General features: G+C 31.8%; 1 protein-coding gene across 1 annotated transcript in view; it reads left to right on the forward strand.

Moving 5' to 3' along the window:
* The first annotated feature begins 7,451 nt into the window (after nt 1-7,451).
* cyr (cypher) overlaps nt 7,452-24,629 on the forward strand; it is a 44,022-nt gene continuing 26,844 nt past the window's right edge. The window contains exons 1-2 of the mRNA XM_073973002.1: nt 7,452-8,107; nt 8,175-8,538. Coding sequence (XP_073829103.1) covers nt 7,452-8,107; nt 8,175-8,538 — 1,020 coding nt within the window. The remainder of the gene's footprint in view (nt 8,108-8,174; nt 8,539-24,629) is intronic.

The raw sequence follows: 24,629 nt of genomic DNA on the forward strand, positions 1-24,629 counted from the left end.
TTGTTTTAAATAGCTAAGGGCATCTAAAAGATTTGTTAGCATATGTCATATTTTTAACAACATGGCCTATAAGGTTAATGTGATTTGGTGGAAAGCAAGGTTTTATGTAAATTATATAATTGGGTAATCGTTGGAGTAAAGCATTCACTTGCTTTGGAAGTTTATGTCGCAGATTAACATATTTTCATAGGCCAAGAGAACAATAATGAAAATAATAATATTATTTTATTTTTCATTTTTACAGAATCACTGCAGCTTTTAAAAACTGTGCTTATATCAAAAATCGAAGGTATATTGAGGAAGTTATGGAATTTTTAAAGTTTGGTATCATAGAGCGTATGATTGTTATTAATTATAGGGTAGTTTTACAAAATCCGTCATAACTTCTGTTTAGTGGATCAGATCACGAAAAATAAATTATATTTAGATAGCTGAGAAATGAGGCTACACTCTAAAACTAAAATATTTTCAAGATTATATCTGTGAAGGAATGGAAGGTTTTACGTAAATTAAATAATTGGGTAATCGTTGCAGTAAAATATTTAATTGTTTTCTGGGAAATTAACATAATCTCATTGACCAAAAGAACAATAATAGTATTATTTTATTTTTAATTTTTACAGAATCTCGGCAGCTTCTCCAAACTGTGTTTATATCAAAAATCGAAGGTATATTGAGGAAGTTATGGCATTTTTAAAATTTGGTATCATAGAGCATATGATTGTTATTAATTATTGGGTTGTTTCACAAAAACCTTGGTAACTCCTGCAAGGAGGATCCGATTTTGAAAAGTAAATTACATTCAGGAAGCTAAGAGGTGCAGTTATATTATCAAAAGAAAATATTTTTAAATATATATTCAAAGAGAATAATAAAACTGATTTTTTGGGAACATCTTCGGAAAAGTTATTGTCATTTCATTTATTCAGTCGTTACAGCCACTTTTCTGCAGTTGGTGTCGTACAATTTTCTACATGTGTCAGCCTAACTTACAAATTCGACATACACCCCAATTTATTTGACACGAAGTCACACTTCTTTTAAAAAAAAATATTTTTTTTTTCCTATACAAATGTTCACCGGAGATGACTTTTCCTATACAAAAGTTCACCGGAAATGACTTTTCCTATACAAAAGTTCACCGGAGATGACTTTTCCTATACAAAAGTTCACGGGGATGACTTTCCAATACAAAAGTTCACCGGAGATGACATTTCCTATACAAAAGTTCACCGGAGATGATTTTTCCTATACAAAAGTTCACCGGAGATGACATTTCCTATACAAAAGATTACCAGGCATGACTTTTCCTATAAAAATTCACCGGAGATGACTTTTCCTATACAAAAGTTCACCGGAGATGACTTTTCCTATACAAAAGTTCACCGGAGATGACTTTTTCTATACAAAAGTTCACCGAAGATGTCTTTTCCTATACAAAAGTTCACCGGAGATGACTTTTCCTATACAAAAGTTCACCGGAGATGACTTTTCCTATACAAAAGATCACCGGAGATGACTTTTCCTATACAAAAGTTCACCGGAGATGACTTTTCATATACAAAAGTTCACCAGAGATGATTTTCCTATAAAAAAGTTCACCGGAGATGACTTTTCCTATACAAAAGATCACCGGAGATAACTTTTCCTATACAAAAGTTCACTGGAGATGACTTTTCATATACAAAAGTTCACCGGAGATGACCTTTCCTACATAAAAGTTCACCGGAGATGACTTTTCCTGTATAAAAGTTCACCGGAGATGACTTTTCCTATACAAAAGTTCACCGGAGATGACTTTTCCTATACAAAAGTTCACCGGAGATGACTTTTCCTATACAAAAGTTCACCGGAGATGACTTTTCCTATACAAAAGTTTACCGGAGATGACTTTTCCTATACAAAAGTTCACTGGAGATGACTTTTCCAATACAAATGTTCACCGGAGATGACTTTTCCTATACAAAAGTTCACCGGAGATGACTTTTCCTATACAAAAGTTCACCGGAGATGACTTTTCCTATACAAAAGTTCACCGGAGATGACTTTTCCCATACAAAAGTTCACCGGAGATGACTTTTCCTATACAAAAGTTCACCGGAGATGACTTTTCCTATAAAAAAGTTCTGGTTTTATTGCTTACTTATTTACTTAGCTGGCCCATTACAGAACATTTGTTCCATACACCGAACTAAGAAAAGATCTCCAATTCTCTCTGTTTATTACTTCGCTTTTTTGAATATCGCGCCTTTTCATCTCTTTATCCACTTGTTTGCGCCATCTATTCCTTGGTCTGCCAATTCTGCGTGCACCGCCAAGCGGCTCATATTTATAGGCCTTTTTAGCGGGTTCATCTTCGCCCATTCTTATGATATGGCCTAGCCAACGCAATCGCTGCATCTCGATACGTTTAACTATATTGATGTCGTTGTATAGCAGATACAACTCGTGGTTCATACGACGTCGATATTCACCGTCAACGCAGATCGGATCTTTCGCAGAATTTTTCTCTCAAACACACCAATCACTGCCATGTCTGCTTGCGTATGTACCCAGGCTTCGGAGCCATACATCAGCACGGGTAGTATCAGTGTTTTGTAGAGCGTTATTTTTGACGAGATGTGACTTTGTTTTTGAAGTGCTTCCTTAAGCCAAAGTAGCATCTGTTGGCCAATACAATTCTTCTTTTTATTTCACAACTAATGTCGTTTGTTGTGTTTACGGCGGTGCCGAGGTAGACGAAGTCTTTTACTACCTCAAAATTATAGGGACCAACTTCCACAGTTGGTCCGATCTCAATGGACGCATTACGCGTCGACACCATCATCTTGGACTTCTCACCGTTTACCGCCAGACCCACTTTAGCAGATTCTCCTTCGACCTTCATAAAGACATCCCATGATAATCAGCATAAGCAAGTAACATGTGGCTATTGGTGTAGATTGTGCCACTTCTTTTGACGTTTGCATCTCGTATAACCTTTTCCAGCAGGATGTTGAAGAGATCACACGAAAGGCTGTCTTGCCTTGCCTGAAACCTCTTTTGGTAGAAAACTCTTCGGAGAGGTTTTTTCCTATTTTAACTGAAGATCTTGTGTTAGTTAGACTCATTTTACAAAGCCGAATGAGCTTTGCGGGGATACCATATTCAGACATGGCTTGGAATACCTTTGAACGTAGCGGGCTGTCGAAGGCTGCTTTATAATCGACAAAGAGGTGGTAGGTGTCGATATGCATCTCTTGGGTCTTTTCTAGTATTTGCCGCAGGGTAAATATTTCGTCAATGGTGGACTTACCAGGTCTAAAGCCGCATTGGTATGGTCCAATTATCTCGTTGACCATAGGCTTTAGTCGTTCGCACAATATCCCGGACACTATCTTGTAGGCGATAGGGAGAAGACTTGTGCCCCTATAGTTAGAGCATACAGTCTTATCTCTTTTCTTGTGGACGGGGCACAGGATGCTCAGGTTCCAATCGTCGGGTACGCGTTCTTCCTGCTAGCTGGAGCTAACTAGCTGATGCATAAACCCTATCAGCGTGTCGCCTCCAGTTTTATACAGCTCGGCTGGTAGGCCATCAGATCCTGCTGCCTTATTATTCTTCAGCCGGTTTATTGCTGTCTTTACCTCATCTTGGCCGGGTGGTATACATTCAATACCATCGTCTGGGATTGGATCTGTGGTATCGTTGTCGTCTTCGTTGCTATTGGATACCAACAGTTTTGAAAAATGTTCTTTCCATATCCTGAGCACATTATCTGTATCTGTTACCAAATTACCTTGCTGGTCTCTACAGGAGGATGTGTCTGTACCAAAGCCATCAGTTTGATGCTTGGCTCTTTGGTTGAATTATCGGACTTCATTCTAGTTCCTGTACATCTCGATTTTTTACACTACCGCTTTTCCATCTCCCTCTTTTTCCTGCGGAAAAGACGTTTCTCCTCTTCCCTTTTCTCCCGATATCACTCTCGTGCGCTACGCGTTGCTACTGATTGTAAAGTAGCCCTATATGCCGCATTTTTCTCTTCGGTAGCAGCACGACACTCCTGATCATACCATGGATTCCTTGGTGGAGGTCTCTGTTATCCAAGTATGGATTTTGCGGCTGTTTGCATGGAGTGGGCAATACTTTGCCTTTGCGCTGATATGTTATCGGGATGAGCAGTGCTTTGATTAAGCAAGTGGGCTAGTTGAGTGGAATATGTTATGGTTATCTGTTGTGATTGCAGCTTACCGATTTCTAACTTTCGTGTTGTGTCTGTTCGTGCTTTATTTGCAACGTTTAGACGGGTACGCACCTTTGCTGCAACAAGGTAGTGGTCCGAGTCTATGTTTGCTCCTCGGAACGAACGCACATCCAACACGCCCGGTGAATGTCTTCCATCTATCACAACGTGATCAATTTGATTTCTTGTTGTTTGATCTGGCGACAGTCAGGTGCCCTTATGAATATCGAGATGCTTAAATCTGGTACTGCTAACTACCATGTTTTTTGCCGTTGCAAAGTCTATCAGCCTCATACCATAGTCAGATGTTTCACAGTGGAGACTGAATTTTCCGACTGTTGGGCCAAAGATATTTTCTTTCCAATTTTGGCGTTAAAATCGCCTAGTATAATTTTAATGGCATGGGCAGGGCAACGGTCATATGTTTCTTCTAAGCGCTCATAAAATATATCTTTGGCCTGTTCGTCCTTGTCTTCAGTGGGAGCATGAGCGCAAATAAAGCTAATGTTGAAGAATTTTGTTTTTAATCGAATTGCAGCAAGTCTTTCATTCACTGGTGTGAAGCGGAAGACCAGGTGTTAACCTCAGACCAACTACAAATCCGCAACCAAACTCATGCTTTGTGTCATGGCAGCTATAATATAGTGCGTCACCTTTAGGTGTTGTTGTGACGCCTTTCCCATTACATCGTATTTCCTGTATGGCAGTTATGTCGGCTTTGTACTTTTCAAGTACGTCTGCCAATGCGTAAACTGCACCTTCTCTATAAAGAGTGCCAACATTCCAGGTGCAGATTTGCAGATCATGGTCCTTAAAACGTTTGCGGGGTTCGTCAACTTTAGAGAGGTTTGTTTTTCTTTTCTTTTGTTTTTTTCATAGTAGGCTGCTTTTTCTAGGGGAGGGTTTCTAACCCTCCGCCCAAACCCAAGTTTTTAACGTTCTTATGGGTGAACGCGCAGCACATTTTAGCTCACTAACTTTAACGGGTGTCAATGGCAGCTACCCCAGGTGACACCACGGGGAGGTCAGTGTCCACTTGAGATGAAAGAGGGACCAAGATAAATCCTGGACTTTGCCTTGTTAAAGCCGGTCAGAACAGTTCCTTGGTATCTTTCATCCCCTATGTCACCCTCTGGTTTCATTGATTTCAACAATAGTGGGACGATATAGTTTTTTAATCTCCTGATATCCTCAGACCTCGAGAATAACTTAACATCGTTCCACGTCAACTGTGGGGTTTGCTATTCAGCGGTTAGAAAACATCTTCTGTCCATATTAGGACTTTGGAAAGGTCTTTTGTCTTTAGAAGAATGCCTTCCTTCTTCAAAGGTATTTTATTATTTAGAAGCCATTTACAGTCAACGTGACGTCCAAGGTTTTATCATCCTTTATCCTAGGTTCAAGAATAGATTAAAGGTTGTGCTTCTGAGCGTACACGTATTGTGAATTGGAAAAATATTTTTTAAAAAATCCACCTATTGTGAATTGGAAAAATATTTTTTAAAAATCCACATATTGTGGTGAACTGGAAAAATATTTTTTAAAAAATCCACGTATTGTGGTGAATTGGAAAAATATTTTTTAAAAATCCACGTATAGTGGTGAATTGGAAAAAAGATTTTTTTTTTAAAATCAACGCATTGTGGTGAATTGGAAAAATATTTTTTAAAAAAATCCACGCATTGTGGTGAATTGGAAAACTATTTAAAAAAATCCAGGTATTGTGGTGAATTGGAAAAATATTTTTTAAAAAAATCCACGTATTGTGGTGAATCGGAAAAATATTTTTTAAAAATCCACGTATTGTGGTGAATTGGAAAAATATTAAAAAAAATCCAGGTATTGTGGTGAATTGAAAAAATATTTTTTTAAAAAATCCACGTATTGTGGTGAATTGGAAAAATATTTTTTAAAAAATCCACGTATTGTGGTGAATTGGAAAAATATTTTTTAAAAAATCCACGTATTGTGGTGAATTGGAAAACAATTTTTTTTTAAATTACGTATTGTGGTGAATTGGAAAAATATTTTTTAAAAATCCACGTTTGTGTGGTGAGAAGAAATAAAAATAAATTTCGCTTTGTTTGGTGAGTTTTTTCCTTAGAGTTTTAGTTTATTACGGAACGACTTAAGACACAAACCTTTATGTGAATTCTCTTCACAACAACGGGGTTTTTTGTTTTGATAAAAAATAACTCTTAATGGGGTGAAGTGAGAGAGAGAAGGTACTGAGCGAAAGTTTTAAGTTGCGTTAGAAGGAAAAGACTTAAGAAACAAACCTTAAATGTGTTTTCTTAACGCAAATTGAAGACTTTAAGGGCAAATATCAAACATAATTACCACTTTAAAAATTAGTTACAAGAAAATGTTGATGTAAATAAGATAAATTATGGTTTATGTTGATTAATTAATAGCATTAATAATCAAAAATATATTTTGTAAGACGTGTGAAATTTTGGGCGGAAGAATTTGTGCTAATGTTCGAAAATAATTAATGTAATTTTTATTTACAAAGGCATTTTTAATAATTTATTACAATTTCAAGAAAAATTTACTTAGACATTTATGTTGAAAAAAAATATTTGAAAAACCTGCTGGTTAACTAATCAATAGGATTTCACAAAAATTATCTTAAACTTATTATGCATTAACATTAATCATTGATTTTATGTGATATTTTTGTATTTTTTTTTTTTTTGCAGACTTATTGACCACAAAATACCGGCTGCCAAGAAGACACGCTTCAGTGTGAAGAAGAAGTAACCACATTTATGAGTGTGTGAGGTTAAGAAATACCAGCAAAAAAAAAACAGAAATTGTCAGCCAAGCGTATAAAGAATGCAATCAAGCAAGAAATAAACAAGTGTCGTCACAATGACAAGTAGTTCCATTATAGACCAAACACATTAACGAAGAAAAAGAAGTACTTAGGAAGCAACATTTGTCTTCTAATCTAAAACTACCAAGAAGCTAAACTAAGTTAAGCAAAGAAGCTATAACAAACGAAAACCTCCGTTAAATGACAACGGCATTTTTGTTAACAACTAGCGGCTAAAAGAAAATTGCACAAGGGTAGAACGGTATAGAACACAAAAATAGAAATAGGCTTCATAAACCCCAAAAAACAACAACAATAGATACTTTATTAAGTAATTGAGCAATTAAGCCGCATAAGCCAGAATTAGAGCAAAGCAAAGAGAACTATAAAACAAAAAATTCTGCAAAAATGCGTGAATTGTGGTGTTTAATTTTAATTATTCATGGCCAGTTATGTTGGTGTTATGGTGATGATGAAAGAAGAATAGCAACAGAAGGCAACACAGACATGCCACCTCAGCTGGCAGTGGCTGTGTCGGCCTCAGAAGCCACCTTACTAACACCCCCTGTACCATTAGTCCATCATCTACCCACGTCATTAGATTTTTTCCCCGAGGATCATGAATTGCCTCCAAGTGTTTCCAAAAAATCTTCCAAAAGCCAAACAAACGAAACCAACAGACAAACAAATCGTTTGACAAAAAATCGTTACAAAATCTCAAAAATTTCCACAAATTGTTCACGCAGTTCGTTTGAAATGCACATTGAAATGAATTTACCATTTCATGGCATCCTGTATGCCAAAGACTTTCCCCAGGAATGTAGGGCCCGAGGTACATCAGAAACGAATATCACATTGAGGCTACCCACATCGGGGTGTGGTGTGAGAGTGGAACCACGTTCAGATGGTTCTATGGAATTATCGGTGCGTATTATGATGCAAATGGAGGAGAAGCTAAGGCAAAGTTCGGATATTTTGAGGACCATCAAATGTAAGCTGCCACAAAATGCCATGGGCATGAGTTTGTCCATGGAGGAGGAGAGGAAATTGAAGAGTAACAATAGGTAAGTTATAAGAAAAATTCTCCTCCCTAAAAATACCACAACAAATATTTTCTTTCCCTCTCGCCAGACATGGACGCATGCAATCCCAACACTTCAACAAATCTTCATTGGTAAAACATCACCTCAATGTGGCCAGCTTTAGTGAAACTGATAGTGAAACTGTTGAACCACCCTCTTTATCGTCACAACGTCATAACAACCGTCAAACGTCTTCTTCGTCATCGTCAACACCCCGTGTCCGCATTTGGCTTGAATTGGGTGGCCCTGATGGTTCTGGTTCAGTTGTTGTTGGTCAAGCAACAACATTGACAGTCCGTGCTGTCGTCCCCGGTACTATGGGTTTGAAAATTGTCGATTGTGCTGCTCTGGATGGTTTGGGTGAATCAACGCAGCAGCTGTTGGATGAACGAGGTTGTCCCATTGATGAACAGGTGAGTTAATTCAGGAAGATTTTTCATATAATAGAAAAAAGGTAATAGTAGCCGGAGAACATGGGAAAAAAGGTATACATAAATTACAATTAATCTCCAATAACTTATTTTTCCAAGAATGTTGTGGATAGTGGATAATAACCGGATAATTTTATTTTATTCACATAATTGGATAATTCTATCCGCCAAAAGTGGATAACTTTTTCTTTACAATTGTGGATAATTTTACCCAAAAATGAGGATAATTTTATTCAAAGATGTTGATAATTTTTTCCAAAGATGGGGGTAATTTTATCCACAAATGTGGATATTTGTATCCACAATTGTGGATTATTTTATTATCGAATGTAGATAGTTTTAACCACAAATGTGGATAGTTTTATCCGCCAATGTGAATATTTTATCAACAAATGTGAATAAATTTATATAATTTTATTTACAAATGGATTTAATTTTAATATTTTGGATAACAAATGAGGATAATTTTATTCACAAAGTTGTATAATTTTATCCAAAATTGTGGATAATTTTATCTTGAAAATTAGATTATTTTATACGTAAAAGTGCATAATTTTATCGTAGAATATGAATAATTTTGCCCACAAAGGTGGATAATAATTTTATCCACAAACGTGAATATTAATTTTATCCATAAAGGTGGATAATTATTTTACACACTAACGTGGATAATAATCTTATCCACAAATGTGGATAATTATTTTATACACAAACGTGGACAATAATTTTATCCACAAACTTGCATAATAATTTTATCCACAATTGAGGGTAATATTGTTATCCACAAATATGGATAATATTTTTATACACAAATGTGGATAATATATTTATCCACAAATGTGGATAATTATTTTATCCACAAACGTGGATACTTATTTTATCCGCAAACGTGGATAATTATTTTATTCTCAGACGTGGATAAATATTTTATCCACAGACCTGGATAATTAGTTTATCCACAGAGGTGGATAATAGTTTTATCCATAAATGGGGATAATAATTTTATCTATAAAACGTGGATAATAATTTTATCCATAAACCGTATATGAAAATCTTACCCACAAACATGGATAATAATTTTATCCCCAATCGTGGATAATAATCTTATCTGCAAAAGTGGATAATAAATTTTATCCACAAACGGGAATAATTCTTTTGTCCACAATCATGGATAATTATTTTATCCACAAACGTGGATAATTATATTATCCACAAACGTGGATAATTATATTATCCACTAATGTGGATAATTATATTATCCACAAACGTTGATAATTATATTATCCACAAACGTGGATAATTATATTATCCACAAACGTGGATAATTATATTATTCACAAATGTGGATAATTATATTATCCACAAATGTGGATAAATTGTTTATCCACAATCGTGGATAATTAGTTTATCCACAAACGTAGATATTTATTTTATCCACAAACGTGGATAATTATTTTATCCACAATCGTGGATAATATTTTTATCCACAAACGTGGATAATTAGTTTATCCACAAACGTAGATACTTATTTTATCCACAAACGTAGATACTTAGTTTATCCACAAACGTGGATAGTTATTTTATCTACAAACGTGGATAATTAGTTTATCTACAAACGTGGATACTTATTTTATACACAAACGTGGATAATTAGTTTATCCACAAATGTGTATAATTATTTTATCCACAAACGTGGATAAGTATTTTATCCATAATCGCGGCTATTAATTTTATCCACAAACGTGGATAATTAGTTTATCCATAAACGTAGATACTTATTTTATCCACAAACGTGGATAATTATTTTATCCACAAACGTGGATAATAATTCTTATCCACAAACATGGATAATTAGTTTATCCACAAACGTAAATAATTATTTTATCTACAAACGTAGATACTTAGTTTATCCACAAACGTGGATACTTATTTTATCCACAAACGTGGATAATTAGTTTATCCACAAACGTAGATACTTATTTTATCCACAAATGTGAATAATTAGTTTATCCACAAACGCAGATACTTATTTTATCCACAAATGTGGATAATTAGTTTATCCACAAATGTGTATAATTATTTTATCCACAAACGTGGATAATTAGTTTATCCACAAACGTAGATACTTATTTTATCCACAAATGTGGATAATTATTTTATACACAATCATGGATAATATTTTTATCCACAAACGTAGATACTTATTTTATCCACAAACGTGGATAATATTTTTATCCACAAACGTGGATAATACTTTTATCCACAAACGTGGATAATTATTTTATCCATAAACGTGGATAATTATTTTATCCACAAACGTGGATAAAAATTGTATCCACAAACGTGGATAATTATTTTATCCATAATTGCGGATATTAACTTTATCCACAAACGTGTATAATTATTTTATCCACAAACGTGGATAATTATTTTATCCACAAACGTGTATAATTATTTTATCTACAAACGTGGATAATTAGTTTATCCACAAACGTGGATAATTAGTTTATCCACAAACGTGCATAATTTGTGTATCCACAAACATGGATAATTATATTATCCACAAATGTGGATAATTAATTTAGCCACAAAAGTGGATAACTAGTTTATCTACAAACGTGGATAATTAGTTTATCCACAAACTTGGATAATAATTTTATACACAAACGTGGATAATAATTATATCCACAGACGTGTATTATAACTTTATCCACAAACGTGGACAATAATTTTATCGACAAACGTGGATAAAAATGTTTTCCATAAACGTGGATAATAATCTTATCCAGAAACGTGGATAATAATCTTATCCAGAAACGTGGATAATAATCTTATCCAGAAACGTGGATAATAATCTTATCCAGAAACGTGGATAATAATCTTATCCAGAAACGTGGATAATAATCTTATCCAGAAACGTGGATAATAACCTTATCCACAGACGTGGATAATAACCTTATCCACAGAGGTGGATAATAACCTTATCCACAGACGTGGATAATAACCTTATCCACAAACGTGGATAATAACCTTATCCACAGACGTGGATAATAACCTTATCCACAGACGTGGATAATAACCTTATCCACAGACGTGGGTTAGAATTTTAGCTGGCTAATTTTATCCATACACGTGGATAATAATTTTATCCATAAACGTGGATAATAATTTTATCCATAAACGTGGACAATAATTTTATCCTCAAGCGCGAATAATATTTAGTTTAGCCAGAAACGTGGATAAATAGTTTATCCACAAGCATGGATATTTAGTTTTTCCAGAATCGCGGATAATTAGTTTATCCACAAACATGGATAGTTAGTTTTTTCAGAAACGTGCATAATTAGTTTGTCCACAGGTGGAAATTTTTTTTAAAAAAACTCACGTTTTTTGAGGATGTGGAAAAATATTTTTTTAAAAATCCACGTTTTGTGGGGAGGTGGAAAAATATTTTTTTAAAAAATCCACGTATTGTGGGAAGGTGGAAATATATTTTTTTAAAAATCCACGTTTTGTGGGGAGGTGGAAAAATATTTTTTTTAAAAAATCCACGTTTTGTGGGAAGGTGGAAAAATATTTTTTAAAAATCCACGTTTTGTGGGGAGGTGGAAAAATATTTTTTTAAAAAATCCACGTTTTGTGGGGAGGTGGAAAAATATTTTTTTAAAAATCCACGTTATGTGGGGATGTGGAAAAATATTTTTTTTTAAAAATCCACGTTTTGTGGGGAGGTGGAAAAATATTTTTTAAAAATCCACGTTTTGTGGGGAGGTGGAAAAATATTTTTTTAAAAAATCCACGCTTTGTGGGGAGGTGGAAAAATATTTTTTTAAAAATCCACGTTTTGGAGGGGAAGTGGAAAAATATTTTTTTAAAATTTACGTTTTGGGGGGAGGTGGAAAAATATTTTTTGAAAAAAAATTTTTCGGGAAAAATAATTTTTAAAAATCCGCGTTAAGTGGAAAAATAATTCTAAAAAAAACCACGATTTGTGGAAAAATAGTTTTTAAAAGGCCCTTTATTTGTGGAAAAATAGTTTTTAAAAGGCCCTTTATTTGTGGAAAAATAATTTTTTAAAAACCAAGTTTTGTGGGAAAAATAATTTTTAAAAAAATCCACGTTTTGTGGGAAAAATAATTTTTAAAAAATCCACGTTTTGTGGGAAAAATAATTTTTAAAAAATCCACGATTTGTGGGAAAAATAATTTTTAAAAAATCCACGATTTGTGGGAAAAATAATTTTTTAAAAATCCACGTTTTGTGGGAAAAATACTTTTTTAAAAAATCCACGTTTTGTGGGAAAAATAATTTTTAAAAAATCCACGTTTTGTGGGAAAAATAATTTTTAGAAAATCCACGTTTTGTGGGAAAAATAATTTTTAAAAAAATCCACGTTTTGTGGGAAAAATAATTTTTAAAAAATCCACGTTTTGTGGGAAAAATAATTTTTAAAAATCCACGTTTTGTGGGAAAAATACTTTTTTAAAAAATCCACGTTTTGTGGGAAAAATAATTTTTAAAAAATCCAGGTTTTGTGGGAAAAATAATTTTTAGAAAATCCACGTTTTGTGGGAAAAATAATTTTTAAAAATCCACGTTTTGTGGGAAAAATAATTTTTAAAAAAATCCACGTTTTGTGGGAAAAATAATTTTTAAAAAATCCACGTTTTGTGGGAAAAATAATTTTTAAAAAATCCACGATTTGTGGGAAAAATAATTTTTAAAAAATCCACGATTTGTGGGAAAAATAATTTTTTAAAAATCCACGTTTTGTGGGAAAAATACTTTTTTAAAAAATCCACGTTTTGTGGGAAAAATAATTTTTAAAAAATCCACGTTTTGTGGGAAAAATAATTTTTAGAAAATCCACGTTTTGTGGGAAAAATAATTTTTAGAAAACCCACGTTTTGTGGGAAAAATAATTTTTAAAAAATCCACGTTTTGTGGGAAAAATAATTTTTAAAAAATCTACGTTTTGTGGGAAAAATAATTTTTAAAAATCCACGTTTTATGGGAAAAATAATTTTTAAAAAATCCACGTTTTGTGGGAAAAATAATTTTTAGAAAATCCACGTTTTGTGGGAAAAATAATTTTTAAAAAAATCCACGTTTTGTGGGAAAAATAATTTTTAAAAAATCCACGTTTTGTAGGAAAAATAATTTTTAAAAAATCCACGTTTTGTGGGAAAAATAATTTTTAAAAAATCCACGTTTTGTGGGAAAAATAATTTTTTAAAAAATCCACGTTTTGTGGAAACATAATTTTCAAAAATCCACGTTAGTGGAAAAATAATTTTTAAAAAAATCCACGTTTGGTGGAAAATTAATTTTAAAAAAAATCCACGTTTGGTGGAAAATTAATTTTTAAAAAATCCACGTTTGGTGGAAAATTAATTTTTAAAAAAATAATTTTTAGAAAATCCACGTTCTGTGGAAAAATAATTTTTAAAAAATCCACGTTTTGTGGAAAAATAATTTTTAAACAATCCACGTTTGTGGAAAAATAATTTTTAAAAAATCCACGTTTTGTGGGAAAAATAATTTTTAAACAATCCACGTTTGTGGAAAAATAATTTTTAAAAAATCCACGTTTTGTGGGAAAAATAATTTTTAAAAAAACAATGTTTTGTGGGAAAAATAATTTTTAAAAAATCCACGTTTTGTGGGAAAAATAATTTTTAAAAAATCCACGATTTGTGGGAAAAATAATTTTTAAAAAATCCACGTTTTGTGGGAAAAATAATTTTTTAAAAAATCCACGTTTTGTGGGAAAAATAATTTTTAAAAAATCCAGGTTTTGTGGGAAAAATAATTTTTAGAAAATCCACGTTTTGTGGGAAAAATAATTTTTAGAAAATCCACGTTTTGTGGGAAAAATAATTTTTAAAAATCCACGTTTTGTGGGAAAAATAATTTTTAAAAAATCCACGTTTTGTGGGAAAAATAATTTTTAAAAAATCTACGTTTTGTGGGAAAAATAATTTTTAAAAAATCCACGTTTTGTAGGAAAAATAATTTTTAAAAAATCCACGTTTTGTGGGAAAAATAATTTTTAAAAAATCCACGTTTTGTGGGAAAAATAATTTTTTAAAAAATCCACGTTTTGTGGAAACATAATTTTCAAAAATCCACGTTAGTGGAAAAATAATTTTTAAAAAAATCCACGTTTGGTGGAAAATTAATTTTAAAAAAATCCACGTTTGGTGGAAAAATAATTTTTAAAAAATCCACGTTTTGTGGGAAAAATAATTTTTAAAAAATCCACGTTTTGTGGGAAAAATAATTTTTTAAAAAATCCACGTTTTGTGGAAACATAATTTTCAAAAATCCACGTTAGTGGAAAAATAATTTTTAAAAAAATCCACGTTTGGTGGAAAATTAATTTTAAAAAAATCCACGTTTGGTGGAAAATTAATTTTTAAAAAATCCACGTTTGGTGGAAAATTAATTTTTAAAAAAATAATTTTTAGAAAATCCACGTTCTGTGGAAAAATAATTTTTAAAAAATCCACGTTTTGTGGAAAAATAATTTTTAAACAATCCACGTTTGTGGAAAAATAATTTTTAAAAAATCCACGTTTTGTGGGAAAAATAATTTTTAAACAATCCACGTTTGTGGAAAAATAATTTTTAAAAAATCCACGTTTTGTGGGAAAAATAATTTTTAAAAAAACAATGTTTTGTGGGAAAAATAATTTTTAAAAAATCCACGTTTTGTGGGAAAAATAATTTTTAAAAAATCCACGATTTGTGGGAAAAATAATTTTTAAAAAATCCACGTTTTGTGGGAAAAATAATTTTTTAAAAAATCCACGTTTTGTGGGAAAAATAATTTTTAAAAAATCCAGGTTTTGTGGGAAAAATAATTTTTAGAAAATCCACGTTTTGTGGGAAAAATAATTTTTAGAAAATCCACGTTTTGTGGGAAAAATAATTTTTAAAAATCCACGTTTTGTGGGAAAAATAATTTTTAAAAAATCCACGTTTTGTGGGAAAAATAATTTTTAAAAAATCTACGTTTTGTGGGAAAAATAATTTTTAAAAATCCACGTTTTGTGGGAAAAATAATTTTTAAAAAATCCACGTTTTGTGGGAAAAATAATTTTTAGAAAATCCACGTTTTGTGGGAAAAATAATTTTTAAAAATCCACGTTTTGTGGGAAAAATAATTTTTAAAAAATCCACGTTTTGTGGGAAAAATAATTTTTAAAAAATCCAGGCTTTGTGGGAAAAATAATTTTTAGAAAATCCACGTTTTGTGGGAAAAATAATTTTTAGAAAATCCACGTTTTGTGGGAAAAATAATTTTTAAAAATCCACGTTTTGTGGGAAAAATAATTTTTAAAAAATCCACGTTTTGTGGGAAAAATAATTTTTAAAAAATCCAGGTTTTGTGGGAAAAATAATTTTTAGAAAATCCACGTTTTGTGGGAAAAATAATTTTTAGAAAATCCACGTTTTGTGGGAAAAATAATTTTTAAAAAATCCACGTTTTGTGGGAAAAATAATTTTTAAAAAATCTACGTTTTGTGGGAAAAATAATTTTTAAAAATCCACGTTTTATGGGAAAAATAATTTTTAAAAAATCCACGTTTTGTGGGAAAAATAATTTTTAGAAAATCCACGTTTTGTGGGAAAAATAATTTTTAAAAAAATCCACGTTTTGTGGGAAAAATAATTTTTAAAAAATCCACGTTTTGTGGGAAAAATAATTTTTAAAAAATCCACGTTTTGTGGGAAAAATAATTTTTAAAAAATCTACGTTTTGTGGGAAAAATAATTTTTAAAAATCCACGTTTTGTGGGAAAAATAATTTTTAAAAAATCCACGTTTTGTGGGAAAAATAATTTTTAGAAAATCCACGTTTTGTGGGAAAAATAATTTTTAAAAATCCACGTTTTGTGGGAAAAATAATTTTTAAAAAATCCACGTTTTGTGGGAAAAATAATTTTTAAAAAATCCACGTTTTGTGGGAAAAATAATTTTTAGAAAATCCACGTTTTGTGGGAAAAATAATTTTTAAAAATCCACGTTTTATGGGAAAAATAATTTTTAAAAAATCCACGTTTTGTGGGAAAAATAATTTTTAAAAAATCTACGTTTTGTGGGAAAAATAATTTTTAAAAATCCACGTTTTATGGGAAAAATAATTTTTAAAAAATCCACGTTTTGTGGGAAAAATAATTTTTAGAAAATCCACGTTTTGTGGGAAAAATAATTTTTAAAAAAATCCACGTTTTGTGGGAAAAATAATTTTTAAAAAATCCACGTTTTGTGGGAAAAATAATTTTTAAAAAATCCACGTTTTGTGGGAAAAATAATTTTTAAAAAATCTACGTTTTGTGGGAAAAATAATTTTTAAAAATCCACGTTTTGTGGGAAAAATAATTTTTAAAAAATCCACGTTTTGTGGGAAAAATAATTTTTAGAAAATCCACGTTTTGTGGGAAAAATAATTTTTAAAAATCCACGTTTTGTGGGAAAAATAATTTTTAAAAAATCCACGTTTTGTGGGAAAAATAATTTTTAAAAAATCCAGGTTTTGTGGGAAAAATAATTTTTAGAAAATCCACGTTTTGTGGGAAAAATAATTTTTAAAAATCCACGTTTTGTGGGAAAAATAATTTTTAAAAAATCCACGTTTTGTGGGAAAAATAATTTTTAAAAAATCCACGTTTAGTGGGAAATATAATTTTTAAAAAATCCACGTTTAGTGGGAAATATAATTTTTAAAAAATCCACGTTTGGTGGAAAAACAATTTTTAAAAAATCCACGTTTGGTGGAAAAATAATTTTTAAAAAATCCACGTTTGGTGGAAAGATAATTTTTAAAAAATCCACGTTTGGTGGAAAAATAATTTTTAAAAAATCCACGTTTGGTGGAAAAATAATTTTTAAAAAATCCACGTTTTGTGGAAAAATAATTTTTAAAAAATCCACCTTTTGTGGAAAAATAATTTTTAAAAAATCCACGTTTGGTGGAAAAATAATTTTTAAAAATCCACGTTTTATGGGAAAAATAATTTTTAAAAAATCCACGTTTTGTGGGAAAAATAATTTTTAGAAAATCCACGTTTTGTGGGAAAAATAATTTTTAAAAAAATCCACGTTTTGTGGGAAAAATAATTTTTAAAAAATCCACGTTTTGTGGGAAAAATAATTTTTAAAAAATCCACGTTTTGTGGGAAAAATAATTTTTAAAAAATCCACGTTTTGTGGGAAAAATAATTTTTTAAAAAATCCACGTTTTGTGGAAACATAATTTTCAAAAATCCACGTTAGTGGAAAAATAATTTTTAAAAAAATCCACGTTTTGTGGGAAAAATAATTTTTAAAAAATCCACGTTTTGTGGGAAAAATAATTTTTAAAAAATCCACGTTTTGTGGGAAAAATAATTTTTAAAAAAATCCACGTTTTGTGGGAAAAATAATTTTTAAAAAATCCACGTCTTGTGGGAAAAATAATTTTTAAAAAATCCAAGTTTTGTTAAAAAAATAATTTTTAAAAAATCCAAGTTTTGTGGAAAAATAATTTTTAAAAAATCCACGGTTGGTGGAAAAATAATTTTTAAAAAACCCACCTTTTTTGGGCAGGTGGAAAAATATTTTTTTTTAAAAAATCCACGTTTTGTGGGGAGGTGGAATTTTTTTTTTTTAAAAATCCACGTTTGGTGGTGTATGGAAAATTTTTTTTTAAAACAATCCACTTTTTGTGAAGAAGTGGAAAAATATTTTTTAAAAATCCACGATTTGTGGGGTGGTGGAAAAATATTTTTTTTTTTAAAAAATCCACGTTTTGTGGGGAGGTGGAAAAATAATTTTTAAAAAATCCACGTTTTGTGGGGAGGTGGAAAAATATTTTTTTAGAAAATCCACGTTTTGTGGGGAGGTGGAAAAATATGTTTTTTAAAAAATCCACGTTTTGTGGGGAGGTGGAAAAATATTTTTTTTTTAAATCCACGTTTGGTGGGGAGATGGAAAAATTTTTTTTTTAAACAATCCACTTTTTGTGAGGAAGTGGAAAAATATTTTTTAAAAATCCACGTTTTGTGGGGAGATGGAAAAATATTTTTTTAAAAAATCCACTTTTTGTGGGAAAAATAATTTTTAAAAAATACACGTTTTGTGGAAAAAATATGTTTTTAAAAATCCACGTTTTGTGGGAAAAATAATTTTTAAAAAAACCCACGTTTTGTGGGAAAAATAATTTTTAAAAAATCCACGTTTTGTGGGAAAAATAATTTTTAAAAAATCCACGTTTTGTGGGAAAAATAATTTTTAAAAAATCCACGTTTTGTGGGAAAAATAATTTTTAAAAAATCCACGTTTTGTGGGAAAAATAATTTTTAAAAAATCCACGTTTTGTGGGAAAAATAATTTTTAAAAAATCCACGTTTTGTGGGAAAAATAATTTTTAAAAAATCCACGTCTTGTGGGAAAAATAATTTTTAAAAAATCCACATTTTGTTGGAAAAATAATTTTTAAAAAATCCAAGTTTTGTTAAAAAAATAATTTTTAAAAAATCCAAGTTTTGTGGAAAATTAATTTTTAAAAAATCGACGTTTGGTGGAAAAATAGTTTGTAAAAACTCCAACTTTGGTGGAAAAATAATTTTTAAAAAATCCACGTTTGGTGGAAAAATAATTTTTAAAAAACCCACGTTTTGTGGAAAAAATAATTTTTAAAAAATCCACGTTTGGTGGATTTTAATTTTTAATTTTTCTTTGAAAAAATAAGTTTTAAAAAATCCCTGTTTTGTGGTGAGTTTGGAAAAATATTTTTAAAAAATCCCTGTCTTGTGGTGAGTTTGGAAAAATATTTTTAAAAAATCCACGTATGTGGTGATTTGGAAATATTTTTTTAAAAATCCACGTTTTGTGGTGAGTTGGAAAAATATTTTTAAAAAATTCATGTTTAGTTGAAATTCGACAATTATTCAAATCCACATATTTTGGTGAATTGGTAAAATATATTTTTAAAAAATGGAAAATAATTTTTCTGAAGCCACGTTTTGTGGTGAGATAGAAAATATTTTTTTTTTAATCCATGTTTTGTGAAAAAAAAAATAAAAATTTAGAATGAAACAATTTTTAAAATTCCACGTGTTTGGTTAGGTGGCGTTTGAAGAAATCCAATATTTGTGTTCCTAAAATATTCCAGGAAATTTTCAATAATATGTGACCTAATTTTCTTTGCCGCGATTTTAAATTATTTTAATATTGGGCGTACCATTAAATTTCACATAATTTTTTATTAGTAGCGAAAATATTTAATAATATTTCCTTATTACTAATCCCCCCGCAAAAAATTGTTCCACTTTCTCTTCCTTTTTTTGCTTGCCTCTAATATTTGCTTTTAACATTAAATCTCAACACCTGTGTTTAAATTATCCCCGTTAATTTTTGGCACTTATCATCATAGATCATCCAGATTATAAGTTGTAAAGCAACTGACACACAAACATATCAAGACTCTCTGCTGTTCGAATATTGTTTATGTTCTTGCAAAAAACTGCTAATGAACAAATTATATGGCTAACATCCGTTGCCAAATGGATGAGATGAACTTTTTTTCAAATTGTGTTGCTTATTAATAAACTTTTAAGCTGAAGATCATAGCTTTTGGACGGATATTTGGTTCACTGGAAGATGTATGGCGTTAATGTTTGACTTTTAACAAGAACGCCTGGGGATTTGTTTTAGTTTCAATAATTTTGAAGAATTTCTGTGCTGCTTCTTTTTTCAATGGATTTTGATTGACGTTGGCTACCTTATGCTAACCATGTTAAGCATTATCTTAATAGCTTTCTACTCAATAAAAAACGGAACAAAATAGAGAAAAAACAAAAGTAAATCTTCCGCTGATGCGCTGTTAAAGTGTTAAGACCCAAAATTAATCAAAATTGACTAATTTACCAAAGACCCAAGAGGTCAGCTCAGAAACAACAAAGCGAAGAACTGTTTCAGCTACCTTAACTGACATTTAAACAATCAGCAATATTTGCAAAGACGGCTCCCCCTACGGCCATGAGTTAAACAAGAATTTAACCCAATTTCCATTAACGGTGTGTTTCACAAACCCCATAAACCATGTAAATGGTTTTTTTTTTTGGGGATTCCTCAACAACAAAACAGCGGCAACTTCTTTTTTTGTGCTTCATCACCCCAAACAAATGGAATAACTTTCATTTTTTATCAGAACATCATCTTTTCTTTAAAACACACACACACAAATTATGACAAAGAATCTTAGAGAAAAGAAACATTTCTATTTAATTCTGCACTTCCCTGGGGTCATTTTGTTGTTATTTTTTGTGTGTGTTTCAAACAAAACATTGTAACTGATATACCACACAAGAGAAACGTTTAAGTAGTCAGTGGAGTAGGGGGTCCATTGTAAATTATAATCAATTTAAATTTATGTTCACTTTTTTCACTTAACTTCAATGAATGGTGCTTAGCAAAAGAACAAAATACCCCCCCAACCGTAACAAAGAATTACAATTTTCCCGTTGTCGTTATTATTTTTTTTTTTTGTAATTTCTATTTCGAATAGTTTTGTTTAGCAGCAGGTTAAACACGAGCTGAAATGCTTTAGGTTTGTGGGATCTTGCATGAATGCACAGTGGTTTGGAAAGGCAGATGAACATCTACTTTATTATTTAGCTCATTTTTTTGTTAAAATTATTTCATAATTTTAAAGGCTTCCAATTCCTTTACTCTTTAAAATATGGGCCTAAATATACGAATCATAATTTTCGCAATGCCTCTCCCGTTAGTGCTATAACAAATTTGTTGAAATATAACAGATCTCACCAAACCAACGATTATGTCTCCTAATATAACAAAAGACTTAAGAAAGAAACATTCTGATGGATAATCTCTCAAGTTTTCTCATTCAACATATGTCCCACTGGCTATCTCTTTCTCTTCGTTATTAAAAATATGTTAAAAAAACGAAAGACTTAAGGCACATAATTCTCATTAAATTCATCCCCGCAATTTTTAATGACAAATTTAAATAGCATAAACATTTCACAAAAAGACTTAAGACACAAACTCTTCAAAAGAGATTCATTAGAAACTCAACTCTCTGAAAGGTATTTTACTACTATTTTTTCTCATGTTCTCAATAAAATATTCCTAACTGAGAAATAACGATACAAAAGACTTAAGACAAAAACCTTTATACAGTCTTCAAATCTATAAAATGGATTATTTAGGAAATTTAAAAAAAATATCTTAAGAAATAATTTTTTTAAAATATTTTTATACAAAATTGACTAAAACATATTTTAAAAAATCAATTATTATATAATAAAATTTAATTTATATTGTGGGGATGTGGAAAAATATTTTTTAAAAAATCCACGTTTTGTGGGGAGATGTAAAAATATTTTTTTAAAAAATCCACGTCTTGTGGGGATGTGGAAAAATATTTTTTTAAAAAAATCCACGTTTTGTGGGAAGTTGGAAAATTATTTTTTTTTAAAAAATCCACGTTTTGTGGGGAGGTGGAAAATATTTTTTAAAAAAATCCACGTTAAGTGGGGGGTGGAAAAATATTTTTTTAAAAAATCCACGTTTTGTGGGGAAGTGGAAAATATTTTTTTAAAAAATCCACGTTTTGTGGGGAGGTGGAAAATATTTTTTAAAATCCACGTTTTGTGGAAAAATAATTTTTAAAAATCCTCGTTTAGTGAAAAAATAATTTAAAAAAATCCACGTTTTTTGGAAAAATGGTTTTTAAAAAACCACGTTTTGTGAAAAATTATTTTAAAAAAATCCACGTTTTGTGGATATATAGTTTTTAAAAATCAACGTTCTTTGAAAAATAATTTAAAAATCCACGTTTTGTGGGAACATAATTTTAAAAAATCCACGTTTTGTGGGAACATAATTTTTAAAAATCCTCGTTTTTGGAAAAATTATTTTTAAAAAATCCACGTTTGTGGAAAAATTAAAAAAGTTGACGAAGCCCCGTAAACGTTTTAAGGACTGTGATCTGCGAATCTGTACCTGGAATGTTCGCATTCTTTATAGAGAAGGTGCAGTTTACGCATTGGCAGATGTACTTGAAAAGTACAGACCGACATTATTGCCATACAGGAAATACGATGGAATGGGAAAGGCGTCACAACAACACCTAAAGGTGACGCACTGTATTATAGCTGTCATGACGTAAAGCATGAGTTTGGTTGCGGATTCGTAGTTAGTCGGAGGCTAAAACATCTGGTATCAAGCTTCACCCCAGTGAATGAAAGACTTGCTGCAATTCGAATAAAAGCTAAATTCTTCAACATCAGCTTTATTTGCGCTCATGCTCCCACTGAAGAAAAGGACGAACAGACCAAAGATATATTTTACGAGCGCTTAGAAGAAACATATGACCGTTGCCCTGCCCATGACATTAAAATCATTCTAGGCGATTTTAATGCCAAAATTGGAAAGGAGAATATCTTTGGCCCAACAATCGGGAAATTCAGTCTCCACAGTGAAACATCTGACAATGGTATGAGGCTGATAGACTTTGCAGCTGCAAAAAACATGGTAGTTAGCAGTACCAGATTTAATCATCTCGATATTCATAAGGGCACCTGGCTGTCTCCAGATCAGAAAACAAGAAATCAAATTGATCATGTTGTGATAGATGGAAGACATTCATCGAGCGTGTTGGATGTACGATCGTTCCGAGGAGCAAACATAGACGCGGACCACCACCTAGTTGCAGCAAAGGTACGCACCCGCTTAAACGTAGCAAACAAAGTACGAACAGACACAACACGAAAGTTAGACACGGTAAGCTGCAATCACAACAGATAGCCACAGCATATTCCACTCAACTAGCCCAATTGCTTTATCAAAGCACTCCTCATCCCGATAACATATCAGCGCAATGGCAAATCATTGCCCACTCCATGCAAACAGCCGCAAAATCCATACTTGGATACCAGAGACCTCCACCAAGGAATTCATGGTATGATCAGGAGTGTCGTGCTGCTACCGAAGAGATAAATGCGGCATATAGGGATACTTTACAATCCGTAGCAACGCGTAGTGCACGAGAGAGATACAGGGAGAAAAGGAGAGAGGAGAAACGTCTTTTCCGCAGAGAAAAAGAGAGAGAGAGATGGAAAAGCGGGAGTGTGAAAAAATCGAGATGTACAGGAGCCAGAATGAAGTCCGTAAATTCTACCAAAGAGTAAAGCATCAAACTGATGGCTTTGGTACAGGCACATCCTCCTGTAGAGACCAGCAAGGTAATTTGGTAACTGATACAGATAGTGTGCTCAGGATATGGAAATAGCATTTTTCAATCCTGTTAGTATCCAGCGAAGACGACGAAGATACCACAGATCCAATCCTTGAAGATGGTATTGAATGTATACCGCCCAACCAAGATGACGTAAAGACAGCAGTAAACCGGCTGAAGAATAATAAGGTAGCAGGAGCAGATGGCTTACCAGCCGAGCTGTTCAAAACCGGAGCACCCGACGATTGGAACCTGAGTATCCTGTGCCCCGTCCATAAGAAATGAGACAAGACTGTATGCTCTAACTATAGGGGCATAAGTCTACTCCCTATTGCCTACAAGATCGTGTCAGGGATATTGTGCGAACGACTAAAGCCTATGGTCAACGAGATAATTGGACCATACCAATGCGGCTTTAGACCTGGCAAGTCCACTATTGACCAGATATTTACCCTGCGGCAAATACTGGAGAAGACCCAAGAGATGCAGATCGACACCTACCACCTTTTTGTCGATTATAAAGCAGCCTTCGACTGCCCGCTATGTTCAAAGGCATTCCAAGCAATGTCTGAATTTGGTATCCCCGCAAAGCTCATTCGGCTTTGTAAAATGACTCTAACTGACACAAGATCTTCAGTTAAAATAGGAAAGAACCTCTCCGAAGAGTTTGGTACCAAAAGAGGTTTCAGACAAGGAGACAGCCTATCGTGTGATCTCTTCAACATCCTGCTGGAAAAGGTTATACGAGAGGCAAATGTCAAAAGAAGTGGCACAATCTACACCAATAGCCACATGTTACTTGCTTATGCTGATGATATAG

Source organism: Musca autumnalis, unplaced genomic scaffold (genome assembly GCF_047663935.1).
Source record: "Musca autumnalis isolate F117 unplaced genomic scaffold, ASM4766393v1 scaffold_3, whole genome shotgun sequence".
Taxonomy (NCBI): domain Eukaryota; kingdom Metazoa; phylum Arthropoda; class Insecta; order Diptera; family Muscidae; genus Musca; species Musca autumnalis.